This window comes from Camellia sinensis, chromosome 5 (genome assembly GCF_055761805.1).
Source record: "Camellia sinensis isolate YWXY chromosome 5, ASM5576180v1, whole genome shotgun sequence".
NCBI lineage: Eukaryota > Viridiplantae > Streptophyta > Magnoliopsida > Ericales > Theaceae > Camellia > Camellia sinensis.
This window is the reverse complement of record NC_138965.1, coordinates 152,081,967-152,097,566: the sequence shown is the minus strand read 5'-3', so window position 1 is coordinate 152,097,566 and position 15,600 is coordinate 152,081,967. Positions and strand designations below refer to the sequence as shown.

The window sequence follows — 15,600 nt, the reverse complement described above, 5'->3', positions numbered from 1 at the left end:
TTACTAGCGGCTCACACTACCTCTAAAATTAATACACTCAATTAACCCCCTTTGCGTAGGTAATTGAGTGATATAATATTAGAAGAGCTTCCCAGAATCCTTATTGGTAAATCACTTTAAATCTCAATAAGTTAACCACTTCGGCAGTATCACCCATATTGATTCAAAAATCTTCCAACTGAGACTACAAAATAAATATTTGTCTACCTTTAAAACTTTATTTATTTATTAACAATAATGCAATCTGTAACCCATCAAAGCATATATAATATCATATTACGAATCACTACTAAACAGTTACTCAAAAATAATAGCTCACGGCCAACCAAAATTCACATATGAATTTACAAAAATACACCAAAGTGATATACATGATATAGAACTCTTAAACAATCTTAATGTTTATGTAAAAGTCATAAAAACGAATATGTTTCATATGTTTTGCAAATATTTGATTAGGTACGATTTGAAATATATATATATATATATATATATCAATACAAATTCAATATACACGTGTCCATACTTCACAATTTTCGTAAAACTGCCAGATCTAAATTACTTATTTATTTATTTTATTTTTTTTATATATATAATACAATTGGAAGCAAACTATCAATACTCAAACAGTATGTACTCGTTACATTGAAAAAGTTTGCTTGAAATTACTAAAGCACAATTTTGAGATGCAAAAACATCATTTAGTAAAAGAAATATTAATTTATTCCTTATCATTATATAAAATAATTTTACTGAAATAATCTGCCATGATTTTGATTTTAGTATAAACTTGCTCTGATACCACATGTAAGATTTTAGGATCTATATACTAGAAATCAAAACAATATGAATATAAGTAACTACTAAAATATAAACTAAGATACATACCATTTGATTCTATTATTGTCTTGAGTTTTGCTTCCTTGAAAGAATATGGCATTCACAATTGGAAAACCTTAGCACCAGCTCTTCCCCTCCTTCTCCTAATCTTTATGTTGTCTTTCAATGGGGCTAACAACCTTTTAATCTACATATATATAGATATATGTAAACCCTAATAAGGATAGGAGAGGGGACTGGGCCTAAATAAAACAATTACTGGGCCCTCCCATTAAGGAACCCAAATAATTTAAAACAGGCCTTACACCTCCATATCACATATCTACATATAAAATAATATATATACTAAGATGACCATGGCCCAAACTTTATGGATCACAATAATAATTTTGGGCTCATACCAGTCAATCTATCTGAATCACGTTCAACCCGTTTTTCACAAACCAAACAAAATATAGTCAATGACAGCCTAATTAAGAATAAATTCTTACATTTTAACCTAACACATCACTTTCTTAGAAGTGTTGGTGTTTCCTACATGAAGAATGTGATGGTGATTTTTGCATACGGATCGTGTGTTACAGATATTATAACCATGCCATTTACATATTCGTGATTCTGATGTGTTGCAGTGGGTTGTTCAAGCAGCGTTAAATGTAGACATTGGTGCTAATCCTTCTGCAGAAGGTGGAGATGACGACAAAGCTGTTAAGGTCGTTGATATTGTTGATACATTTAGGCTCCAAGTAAGGCAACTAAAGTCGTATAGATCACCCGTTTCATATATTTTTTGCACTCTTTGAGACATGAAATTCGTTATTATTTGCAGGAGCAACCTGCTTTTGACAAGAAGCAGTTTGTGGCGTTTGTGAAGAAGTACATTAAGTCACTGACGCCTAAGTTGGAACCGGAGAAGCAAGAATTGTTTAAGAAGAATATTGAGGGAGCAACCAAGTATCTTCTCTCCAAGCTCACTGACCTATAATTGTATGTTTGTTTACGCTTTGATCTAATAGCTAGATTTGTGACTTTATTCAATCAATTCACATGGTTAACTCAGGCCTTGTCTGCAAAATGTTCTATTATGAAAATTGAAAACGAAAACTTGTTTAGTACATTATTTTTGTTTTAAAAAAATGATTGATTCCAAAATTTTCAAAATTCTTGGAAACAAACAAAAAAAAAAAAAAAAAGTGTTTTATAACAGGTTTTCACTCTCTCCTGACCCTCCGACCACTCTCCACCACCTTCGGTAACTCATCATCAAACATGTTTATTTGTTACTTATTTTTATTTGTTTTTAAAATATTTTTGTACACCAAACAAGTTTCTTGTTTTTTACAAAAGAAAAACCTTATTCCTGTTACAAAAAACAAGAAATTGACACCGTTATCCAACAATTAAATTTGTGACTTTCTTGCATGAATTCACATGGTTAACTTAAATTCAATAATATCTATGGTAATTGATATAATGTTTTTTTGCTGCAGTTTTGTGGGGGAGAGCATGCGCGATGATAGCACTTTGGTGTATGCATATTATAAAGAAGGAGCCACTGATCCGACTTTTCTGTACCTTGCCTATGGATTGAAGGAGGTTAAGTGCTAAGGGATGGAGTTTGGATTCAATTTATTCAGCTCCCAAAAGTTAACGATAGTTTTTATTGTTTGTCTTTCGTCTAATGGGGGAGTATAAATTAATTTATGAGTCATGGGTTTCACCACGCTTGGTTATCATTTTTTAAAAATATTTTTTAGAAAATTTTACTTTCTTATTTTTCGAATTTTTTTATTTTTATCGAATTTTTTTAATATTTTGAACAATTTTTTTAATTTTTAGACATACCTAACATATATATACCTAAAAAATAAAAAATAAAAATTGAAAAAAACCTTTTAAAAATTCACTAAATACCAAAAATATAAAAAAATAATTAAAATTCAGTACATTTTTTATATTTTTATGTATTTATTAATTTTTAAAAATATTTTTTTATAAATTTTATACTTTTAGATACATCTAAGTAAGGTGCATCTAAAAAAGTAAAAAAAAATATTTAAAATTTTAAAAACATTCACTAAAAACAAAAAAAAAATAAGAAAATCAAAAAACTCAATTTTCAAAAAATTTAATTCAAAAAACTCAAATCAAACACACTATATATATATATATATTTTTAACATAGTTATGTATTGACCTGGATATGTACACTTTGTGTGGGTTGAAGAATAAATTATAAATATATAGTGATTTTTTTCAATAATTCATCCGTTATGCAATTCCTAAAGTCGAGGTGGAACTCTCAACTTCTCATTTCTAAGGAAAAACTATATCATTGGGATCATATATTCATGTTTCTAATCAATCATAAATTATCATGTTCTTTATTGTTTATCAATTACTCAATATAAAATTATAAATTTTACTTTTTTCACTAATCACAATATATCTAAGGTACCACATAACCGTACCGAGGACCATCAAATAACTTAAGGTCCCGTTTGTTTGGAGAGTTAGAGGGAAGATTGAGATTAGTAGTGAGGTGAGACCCACTAATATTGTGTTTGTTTTGAGAGATGGGGAGGGGATTAATAGTGAGTTTCGGATTAGGATGGACCTTCCCAAGGGATTCAGATGGGCCTCCAAGACTTGGTATTAGAAAAATAGTCTAGCAGACTAGAAATTTTTTTTATTTATTTATTTTTTATTTTATTTTTTACATGTCAGGCATTTTTTTTTAACATTAATATTTAATTTTTTATATTTTTTGTTAAGTAAAAATTATTATTTTATTTGTTTTATTTTTTCTAGAAATTTTTTATTTTATTTTTATTTTTTTAAAATTTTTTACATATTGGGTATTTTTTTTTAAAATATTAATGATTAATGTTTTTGTATTTTTTTTATTTATTTTATTATTTTATATTTATTTTATATAAAAATAATTTAACAATCTCTACACTAACAACTATTATCAAAATAAATATAATTTTACTTAATCTCCTCACTATCAACCATTTTTATTCAACCTCTAAAAATAAACGGGCCTAAAGGTGAAAGTAGTAGGATAAGTAGTGAGTGCCATGTCAGCATCTCAATCTAAGTGCCAACATATTTCAGCCCTCAGTTGTGATTCTAAGCTAATATCTGCCTCCATTTTTTTTCCTTTGCCCTCAATCTTGAGAAAAAAAATATTTTGCATAATGCTAGTGGAATAAAGTACTCTAAACCCTATTAAGCTTTTTGCATTTTATTTATTTATTTATTTTTCTAGAAAAGAACATCACAAGATAGTCTCTCTCTTGAAGCAATCTTTAAAAAACAAAAAAATTGAAAGAAATTGAGTGTTGAAAATTTCGTTCTAAATTCAGAAGATCTCAATGAAAGTTGGAGAAAGAGAGAGAAATGGGAAGGGATTTTTTGATCCGGTGGTGGGTGTACTAATGGGGCTGTTTGCTACGGGTGAAGCACTAATAAATTTCAAGTTATGAACTTATACACCAATTAGTCCCACATGTTTTCTTTTGAACCGAAAAGTCCTCAATCAAAGATTATGTCATTTTTGTTCTCAACCACACACATATTTGATGTTCACAGAAGGGGTAGATGTGAGTTTTGGGTAATGTCAAATTACATTTGTAAGCTTCGAGCGCACTATAGGCTTTTTTCAGTTTTCCATTGTTTTCCATAAAATCTTCTGGTGTGTGTAAGGCATTGTCGGCAATCAACGTTCTTACGTTGATAACATTACCATGTTAGTGTAATGAAACCATAAATGTGTTTGAGAGACTGCCGAATAGGGTTCTTAGCAAATTCCACATATAGGTTTCATCTTCGAACCCTAACTGGATCAATCCACACTAGGACGGCACCCCGTTTGTAACCCAACTCGTCATCAACGGTGTAATTTGCGCCGGTGAGGAGTCACTTCATAGTGGCCCGTTTAGACGATTTTGAGACCAATTACCAATGTCCTCGTTGGTGTACAACGATCCCAAAACTCCTAGAGTTCCATACGATGTCTTGTGGTTTTGGTTGTTTGTTTTTGGGGTTCAGTTTTGGAATTGGGCATTTTGAGAGTTTTTTGTGTGATGTACATTTGCATTGTGGGATTTGGGGAATTGATATATACGTGAACATTACATTTGACCATCCACCAAAAATTAATATTTCGTAATCGTAGACTGCCGTTGTTTATGTGACTGTTGTTATTGTGGTCTAGGTTGGATGTTAATTATGCGTGGTTGTTGAGTTTGAATGGAATACGGTCTTACTTGATGTTTTCAAATGCATATTGGGACACATGGCCTGTTTTGGGTTGGGAAATCCTCTGTTTTTGATTCTGTTATGGTATTGTGGGTTGGTTGGTAGGTGGTCATGCTTATTGAGATTTGATGGACTAATGTCTTATTGTATTCTCAAAAGTGTAGGTCGGGACACAGGCCTAGTGTGGACTTGGTAACGTTGGATAATGATGTTTGATTGAACCAATTTAACACAAGTAACACCAATATGTTGTGTTGTAATATACATTCGGCATGTTATTAACATTTGTAGTAATATGGAATGTTGGTGGTGATATGAAATATTAATAACATATACGATAAAAAAAAAATGTAATGTTAACCGTATTGATGTTAATGAAATGTAATGTTAGTATCATTTTTTTGATTTGTTGTGTTGCAATGTACCACCCATTCTTTTGTTTTTTGAGTGTATAGATGTTGGTGGTGATATGGAATGTTAATAACATTTGTCATAGTAAAAATGTAATATTAACCGTATCAATATTAATGAAGAAAACAACATCAGCAATTGAAACCTATCCACTGCATATCACTCTACATAAATCAAACACACAAAAATGGAAATGTAAAACATTACCATCTCAATCATTATACACAAATGAGCAAAAAAGAATCCAACAAGGGTAAATGTGTAAACTCCGCCCATGCCAAATCAAAAGAAAATATTCCTTACCAATTAAATAAGACCAAATGATTCATAAAAAAAAACACACAACTAAATTGATCATCATTCCTTAATTTGGAATTTATCGGTAATTTCTCCTTTATAATAATTTTTTTTTTTTTTTTTGAAAATTTTATGTTAGATTGTTTAATAAACAATATAACTTTTATTTATTGCTTCTATTTATTATTTATAAAGCGAAAATATCTTAAATAATTGATTATTAAAAGAGAATTACATTTCAATTGAATAGTAAAAAAATAGTCTTATTTTCATTAGACACAAGACTTGCAGTATAGAAAATTTCACATGTAATGCAATTATTTCAAGATTATCTTACTAAAATACTAGCTTTTACTTTCGTTTTTATAGATTAACTTTTAGCTTGTTTAGACCATCTCCAAAGGGAAGTAACATATTTCAGTAGCAACTGTGCACTTTGCTGCCTGATATTTAAATTTGCCACTTCTAAAATTTTTTAAGGGGAGGTAGTTAAATTTTATTATTTTATCATTGTTGTTCCAGAAAGCTTTAAGCTTTTTTACCAATGAATAGAAGCTGTTACTAGCAACACCAAACAGGCCAATATCTGAAATTGTAAATGCCCATAAATCACTCTTCCATTTGTAAATATTAAAACATTGCCTTAAAAAATACCATTTTGAATTTATAATCACCATAAATAATCGTACATGCTTGTATTAAGAACATCAACAATGATTCATATTACTAAAAAAAAAAAAGACCATTAATAACACTAATGTATTGGGAATGCCAAAAAAAAAAACAAGACATAGGCAATGGGCGGGGCCCACTGCCACATCATTAGCGCCCATTGCCACATCATTAGTGTTGCTATTAGAACACCACTTTTAGTGCTCTCAACCATTTTGCTAAGAACATTATTTCTACTCATTAAATCAATCAACAGAACACAATTAGCGTTAATGAGATACATTGATCATCACTTATCCATTACTGGAACAACATGTTCATCCTACTATAACATGCTAGACATTTTCCACACACAAACAAAAATAAAAAAAATGTTTTCCACTAAACAATTTTCAAAAATGTATTCAACCAATGCAAACAAAGCATAATATTAAAAAAACCTCCAAAAAAATGCACATATACTGGCTGGAAGACAGCCCGGCATGACCGAAACAGGATGATATAGCTGGAACAAGCCAGAAATCAAGTGATGAACATAGTCGTTTCTAACAGATTCAATAACTATGCCCCTAATTACAGTGTGCTTACACAATTATCATAAAAACCACACAAAACCAGAAGGGTCATTGTCAGTCACTCAGTTTTCAAGTCTTATAATTGGAACTTTCAAAGTAAAAACAATTGCTACCTCACCTTCCCTGCTGAACTTGCATCATGACTTCATGCATTCCGACTTTTCTCAAGTAATTTATCACTTTAAGCTTTGGTTTCCTTCTATGCCTGAACTCGCACACCACCTTCTCAGATGTGTGGCCTATGCATAGTAATTTAGGCTTGCTTTCTTCTTAGCCTGAACTTGGATGATACCTTCATTGAAGTCCTCATGGTTCACCTGCATAAAGGTCAAGCCGTTGCTTTTATTAGCAGTTGCTCAACCAAAAAAAAATCCACATATGTAAATGCACAAATTACTCTCTTTTCTTGTTCTTTTTTTTTTTTTTTTTTGGGGGGGGGGGGGGTACTACTTTTCAGCTTCGCCTCCCCAAAATAGGGGGAAAATAATTAGTATTTATCTTTGTACTTGTAACACATTTAGCCTCTAATATAAATTTCATGCTGTTACAACCTTTTTATGAGTATATCAGTGGATTGTCATCCGCAGTTAGGTATTAGCTTCCTCTAAACACATTCAATTTTCCAATAAACTTGAATGGATTGAAGGCATCCACTAAGAGGATTGTAGAATCGGCAAGAGCATTAAGTATCAATGTCCAACACAGACATGACAACTTTTTAGAAGCGTCTGTACTTAGATAATGATTATGATCAAGCAGAGAACATGCATTAGATCACTTGTAGCAGCATTGTCATTGGTTTCCTGTCCTACTTGTACCCCCCCCCCCCCCCCAAAAAAAAAAAAAAACACACACACACAGACCTCGGTGGCATCACGTCGAAGAGCAAGCATGCCTGCCTCCACACAAACAGCTTTCAGTTGTGCTCCATTGAAATCATCAGTAGATCGAGCTAGCTCTTCAAAGTTGACATCTGGGTGAACATTCATCTTTCGGGAGTGGATCTGCAATACCAATGCAAATGATTCAGCTAGAATTCCCCATGGTAAAAAATTGAGAATATAATGTTTAAAGTTCAGAAGGGAAGGATTTTGAAAGCAAGCAAGCAAAACCTGCAAAATTCTAGCTCTTGCTTCTTCAGTGGGATGTGGAAACTCAATTTTACGATCCAATCGACCAGAACGCATGAGCGCAGGATCTAAAATATCAGCTCTATTGGTTGCTGCTATCACCTGCAGTGTACAAAAAACAAAACAGAAACAAAAAATTAAACTATTGGAACTAAAGACCCAAATGATGACAAAAAGTAGAGGCAGTCCCACTAGTCGTGCTAGTAGGTTCCATATGGGTAGAAGTGGTGGCTGAGAACCATGTCCCAAGTATCTAGCCCGTACAAGAAGTTCTAAAGAAACAATCTTTGTGGCAGCATGGTATAGATGTCAAGAGCCAACAGTTGCCTCGAAATGACTATTACACTGAAACTATAATCAGTTGAAGGCAAGAGACAAACCTTTATCCGGTCATCGCTACTAAAGCCATCAAGCTGATTGAGCAACTCTAACATTGTCCGTTGAACTTCCCTATCCCCACTAACTTCACTGCATTAAAAGAGGGAGGAAATAATTTAGTGAGACTGTATATGAAATAAACTCAATTTCTAGTCAACAGAAAAGCATAATACAGAGACTAAAAAAAAATAGCAAACACAAACTGAAATCAAGTAAAGCTGCAAATGACACAAACATGGTATACCTGTCAAACCGCTTTGTGCCAATAGCATCGATTTCATCTATGAAGATGATGCAAGGAGATTTCTCTTTAGCAAGTTGAAAAGCATCACGGACAAGTTTCGCTCCATCCCCAATGAACATCTACATGGATAAAAACCTTAGTTACTAAATTAATAGTAGTGACCTTGACTACTTCACTAGAGCAAAACAAATTGATGACCGCTTAAGTGCATTACAGATTAGTACATATACAATATAATTATTGCGTAGTAACAGAAAATATCTCGAGGACTAGCTAGCTTAATTTAAACTTCAAATGATAAAGTTATGCATCGAACTTTAACAATCAAGATAGCACGTAAAAGGTAAGAAGCATTAAATATTAAAACCGAACGTATATTTCTCAAGAATGCTTGACTACTCATTCACTTTAACAGAGGCCCATGAAAGAACAATATTTAATACATTAACTTTTGAAGAAAAAGAAGGCAACAGCATAATATAACTAATCTAACAAAGGAACAATCTCCAGGTTCACGACTGACCGAGAAATTCAATCACAATTCACGACTACTAATTTAAAATAAAAAATAAAAGTTCTGACTTCCTCCGGAAAAAAACTGTTGCACCTTAATTAAGTGGAAATATATTTTAAGGTCAGATAAGTTTGTTACCCCAATCAGAAAAAGCTAACCAGAAGAGGAAATTTCTGCCACACTGGCTATAAATAAATAAATAATAATATTCCTTTCTTGGTGTATCAAAAAGAAACAACTACTATTATCCCTTCAATATATTAATGGTTGGTGTAAATGCATCAAAAGCAATTTTGATTCTAAAAAAAGCCACAAACATCACAAGGTGTAGGTGGTTTCTTTATGATAAAAACCATGTCAAAATTACCAGGTCAAAAAAGTAAGAAACACCATATAGCAGACAAGAATGAAGTTAACAAAGAATATATACCTGGACAAGTTGGGGACCTGCTAGCTTCAAGAAAGTAGCATTAGTTTGGGCTGCACATGCACGAGCCATTAGTGTTTTCCCAGTGCCCGGAGGTCCATATAAAAGCACTCCTTTGGGTGGGCGAATCCCTAATTTCTGAAACCGTTCTTGGTGAGTCATGGGCAAAACAATAGCCTCAACTAGTTCTTGGATCTGTTGCAATTGTAAGGAAGTCCAAGTGAGAAGCCATATATATTTATATATGTAACTATCTAACAATACCATCAGCCAATTAGATAAGTGTGTAAATATTTTTGAGCTAAGAAACTTGCCTGTTTTTCAAGCCCTCCAATATCATTGTAGTCTTCAGTCGGTTTTTCATCAACCTCCATAGCCTTAACTCGAGAATCATACTCAGATGGCAAGGTATCCAAGATCAAGTAACTATCTTTGTTCACCCCAACCAAATCCCCAGGCTTTAGCTTATCGGGATCAACAAGACCAACCACAGGCAGGAAGATAGTCTGCAGTTAAGACTTATTAGATGGCGCTTCAAATAGGATTCAGGGTTTCCAGATAAAAGAAAACAAACACATCAACAAGCTTAAACAGAACACACATGTCAAATGATAATCAAAAGCCATCAATATTTAACATTATGGTTAACATCCACAATCAAATTACTAACATTCCAATTAACATCAAAAGAAGAAAAAATAAATCACTTGGAACTATTTTTATAAATTACACTTGATAATTAGTGTTAAAAAATGTGATACTTTTTGTTGATTCGTTTATTAGGAAGGCACAGAGGAGCAGCAACCCGTGCACACTATTTTTTTGGTGGGCATACATGCACACTAGATGTATATAAATCTTTATACAACTCGATATCCACAACTGAATCAAGTGAATGGACAATCCTCAAGATCCAATCAATAAAACAATAATGGGTTCAATGCACTTTGTCCCTGCTTAATCAAGTTATCTATCAATAGAATCCTCGCATGACCTACCTCCCATACAAAGAATGTTATATTAAAAAGAATGTTATGTTGGAAGGAACTCTAGCCCCCAACTTCCATTCTAAGGGAAAGAACTATTTGAAGGACTCAACCACGCTGATAAGAAAATTTAGCCTCAGACCTTCTGAACCCAAAAGCTGACCACATATCTGTATCCTCCCCTCCAAAATAACTTGGCTTGTACAATTAGCTCAATCTTCCATTCATGCAAAGACTTTAAATCTAATGTCCCACACCACCCTATTGCTCTCATAACTCAAATAATCTACGAGAGAAGTGTCTCAGAACTTGCCAAAAAATTAACTCTAAACATCTATGATAATGAAATCCAAAGATGCACAATAAACATGCTGGTTTACCTGGCGTGTGGATGTCTTCAATACAACACATTTACCCTTCCTTTGGGAGTCAAGATCAATATTTGCACCATCTTCCTCAGCATCGTCCTCAGGGTTCATTTCCAAAATCTAAAAGAAAACAAAGATTCAAAGTGAGTGCCCAACAGTGGTTAGAGTGCTAAAACTCAAATAGCCATGCACACACAACTTAGCACATACACCATAAAAGCTACCACCTTCAAATTAGTTACAGAACATTTATCAATCATCCGTCAAACTGAGTGTAGGACAAACATATCATCACAAACTATATTTTACATGTTATAGACAAATAATATTATACAATTCTTAAGAACTAAAGTAGATAGCACAATTAGATATTAAAAACACAAAAAATGTTTGATAGCTCGAATTTGTGTGGCCCAAATGGCTGGAATGTATCAAAACGACATTCGAGCCATTCGGGCCATGAAAATTCCCAAGCATTGTTGTAAAAACACACACTAAGCTGACAGGTGAATCAAAAAGACCACACCTCTGGCTTGGACCCTAGCCTATTCATTATTATAAAAAATATATATATATATATATGTATATATATAGAACTCCCAACAAAATCACAACATTTGATTTGGCTTAAATCCTAAGTCACACTAGAGTTATAGCTCCTAAATATTTATTTTTTTATTTATTTAAAAAACATCATTTAATCCACAAGGCAACCAACCACTTAAAGAGAAACTATGCTTTCTGGGTTCAAACTCACTGCAGACACTGTATCCAATATAGAAGCTACAAATTGAAATGGAAACCATAGATCTCACTCAGAAATATGAATGAAATAAGTCCAATCTAGAGTTTCCTTGTCAAACATTCAGAAGTAAAATTGATAAAATACTTGGGGACAACAAACATTTAATTAGATGCTTACTTGGGGGGGGATGCAAAAGCAAAAGCAAAAATACTAACAAAAATTAATCAATATAAAAATTTCTCCTTTTTTAATTCCTGATAGAGTCTAGCGAACCAAAAACAAAAATCAATATCTTGAATCTCGGATATTATCACAAACAGAAATAAATTCAGTCCATGCGAAACGTCTATAGTTTGCAACGAAGCTTCAATATTTAACGTACTTTTTTCCCTTTGCTTTTCTTCAAATTTACAACCTTTTCTACGCGACCAAACAGAGAATCTATATTACCTCCACAATGTTCCCAACCAAATAAGGAAGTTGCTTGTTGAGTTTGATCTTCTCCTGATTCTCCTTTATCTTTTCCTTGAACGACTCCAGTTCGAGATTCGTCCTCTGCAACTCTTCCTACAGTCCACAATAAATTTACACCAAAATGTGAATTTGTGAGGGATAAACAATCGAAATCCATGAATTAGGGTTCTATAGAGATCTAACCTTGAGGATTCGAATTTCGTTGTCGAGAAGCCTAGAAGCCCTAAGTACGTCATCGGTCGACATTGAAGCGAGTTGGTCTTCTTCGAAGCTACTGTCTTCCACCATCGCAGACGCCATTAGAGGTGCTGTGTTTTAGAGAGAGAAGGAAAAAAGTTTTAGAGAGAGAAAGGGATGAGGGATATCGACTGATGGGAGAGAATGGCTATTCCTTCTTGTTGCTCAAGAAGACCGACATGAAGCAAATACAAAGCAATCATATATGGGCCCTATGAAATGTGGGCTTGGATATTTGAAAATGGCCCATTTGGAGTTTGGACCCAATATAACATTCCGAACTCTCTTTTTTTTCATATTACTGTCTATAAAAAAAAATAGGAAATTACCCACAAGTCTCATGTGGAACATATGGACACTATTTAATCTCATAATTTTTTGGGTACATCCAAAAGTCCTTTCCTCCGTCTCTCTGGTTTTTTCCTTCCTTTTTACGTTTTCTTCTTTCTCTTTTTTTCTACATTTTTCTGTCATCGTTTTCGTCATAGACAATGGTGCAAGTGTTCATGTCTTTCTCCATTGATCGGGGTTCACTGATAACCGCCAACCATCGAAATCAACTCGTGATTTCACTCTCACCGACGGCGAAGATATATATTTCCGACGAAGAAGATGAGTGGATCTACTTAGATCTGATGTAGATCTACTCAGATCTAAAAAATAGTTGTCAGAGTATAATCCTCTCTCTACATCCGCCTTTCTCCTTCGATCTCTTTTTTTTTTCTCTGCTATACACTTCTGTTTTTCTGTTCTAATAGAGAAAATTTTCGAATTCTGAACAAGTAGTTGTCGAGTTTTAGTTACAGGCGGTGAAAACTGTAAAATTTTGCAGTTTCAAAATTTTTTTTTGGTGCTGGAATGAATCATGGTTTAAAACTGTAAAATTTTACAGTTTTATAACATTCTTTAGAACTGTAAAATTTTACAGTTTCATAACATGTTTTTTAATTATTTTTTTCCCGGCAATATTCTAGACATTCCGGTGAGTCTTTGGCAACCGTTAAATGGAAGTCCGACGGTAGTAAGATGTGAACAGTGTCTGTAAATTAAAAAAAAAAAAAAAAGAATTTTTTAGTAACAATTAAAAATGTATTGGACTAATTGGTGCAAGTGTTTTGTTTTGGGATTAGCTGGATCTTGAACTTGGTACATGGGACTTATCAGTAAGTTCCCCATAAAAAAAATGGGTTTACTTAATAAAATACATTGTTCGGGTGGTTTGGAAAATTACAAGTATCTCTTTGTCAGAATTTTTTATTTAACAGAATTAATTGAAAAAGTGAAATTTCTAACTATTTACCCATAAAATAACAAAATTATCTGAATTATTAATTAAAATAAAATTTTAATATTATTAAAAACTGTTAATTAACTTGATAATTTATTAATAAAATGACCTATTTGTTATGAAATTAGAAACCTTAAGGCCATATTGTGCCGTTTTGGAAAGTTTGGCAAAATGCCACGTTTTTTATCCATGGGAAAAAAAGCTTCCGGCCAAAAACGTCACAAAATTCATTTGAGAAATCAAAAAACACAAGTGTTGAAATTACAAATTGAGGCCTATGACAAAAAAGTAAAAAATAAATGTTGGGTAGGGTATTTTGGTCATTTTAATTTGATTTGACATCATAAACAAATATTAAACTAAAAAGTCAAAAATTAATTTTTTACCAACTTCTCAAATCACTTTTCAAAAAGCTAAAAAGCTTGATAAAAAGCTAAAAGCCAGTTTTTTACCAACTTTTCCAAAACACCCACGTGAGGTAATTTATAATTTAAGTAAACTTCATGGGGTGTGTTTATAATTTACCCCAAAAAAATTCATATTTGTAAATTGGATAAAATTTAAATGGGGCATTATCTATATATATATATATATATATATATATATATATTATTAAAAGTAACGTTTTTATATATATTATTAAAAGTAACGTTTTTAATGCTAAGTTGTATTCTTTATTAAATTATATAATACATTACACATAACAACTAGCTTTTTACCTAAATTTTATTTGAAGAAATCTTTCTTTCCCCCCTCCCCCCCTAAATTAGCTAAAAAAATTGATAGCCAATGAGTAATTAGTGATATAATTATATTTTTTCAATAATCACACATATTATTAAAAGTAGTATTTTTTTCATAATTTAGGCATTGTTTGGGAACTTGGTTTGGGGCTAAAATAGTCACAAAAAACAAAATAGGTTATTTTAGCCACAAAAATTAAAACATCAAATCCAACCCATAATCATTACAATCCTCTCTCACAAAAAAAGTCAAAAAAGCCAAAAAGCCAAAAAGCCCTTCCCAAACCAGGCTAAAATAGCCCAGGCTAAAATAATCAAAAAGCCAAAAAGCCAACCCACTTCCCAAACGGAGGCTTAGTAACACATTATAAGGACTTACTTTTTTCTAAGAGAATCACGTCAGCATATATTTTTTTAATTACATATAAGTTCTACACAAATTCAAACTTAATTTAAATTATACTAACCTTACATATTTTATATGGACTCTATTTGACAAATATTTTTTTTTTCATATATTTTTCATGGTAAATTGAGATAATCTACAAACTCAATATCAATTCTGTGTTTCAAGTTTTTCTACTTAATTCTTTCAAGGGTATTAGAATTTTTTTAATGCTAAATTGTTTTTTTTTTCTTATTTTTTCGTGCATTATTCTATACCCAATACCAATTTTATATTATGGATTTGTCATTTCAATTTTACAGTGATTCTATATAGGAGTATGAAATTATACTTCATTTTTTACATTATTTTATATAATCACAACTCACAAGAGGAAAAATCTGTACAACAATAATACTCTGGAGAAACCTCTAAAATTTGGATTTACTATTTGAGTTAGTTTTTCAATTGTTGAACAATAAGTTCTTTTATATTTTGACATCATATTGCAAATGATTAATTACTTCATACACTGAGATGAATATATCGTTTGGATGTTTTCATTATTTTTTCTTTTTGTGTTTAGATATTGTTACGTGATTCTTTCTTGATTAGTCATT

The 15,600-nt window shown here is 32.1% G+C and overlaps 1 protein-coding gene and 1 pseudogene across 1 annotated transcript; one reads left to right on the top strand and one right to left on the bottom strand.

The window, feature by feature from the left end:
* Positions 1-2,448, top strand: part of LOC114270748 (translationally-controlled tumor protein homolog) — a 36,260-nt pseudogene extending 33,812 nt beyond the window's left edge.
* A 4,500-nt stretch (positions 2,449-6,948) lies between these two features.
* LOC114270738 (26S proteasome regulatory subunit 6A homolog) lies at positions 6,949-12,801 on the bottom strand. Its single transcript, XM_082870203.1, has 10 exons — positions 12,511-12,801; positions 12,304-12,420; positions 11,121-11,228; positions 10,069-10,260; positions 9,758-9,949; positions 8,814-8,932; positions 8,572-8,659; positions 8,174-8,293; positions 7,925-8,065; positions 6,949-7,378 (listed from the first exon to the last, which is right to left on the bottom strand). The coding sequence occupies exons 1-10, from the start codon at positions 12,625-12,627 to the stop codon at positions 7,301-7,303; spliced, it is 1,272 nt and encodes a 423-aa protein (XP_082726329.1). The 5' UTR covers positions 12,628-12,801; the 3' UTR covers positions 6,949-7,300.
* Between the last annotated feature and the right edge of the window lie 2,799 nt (positions 12,802-15,600).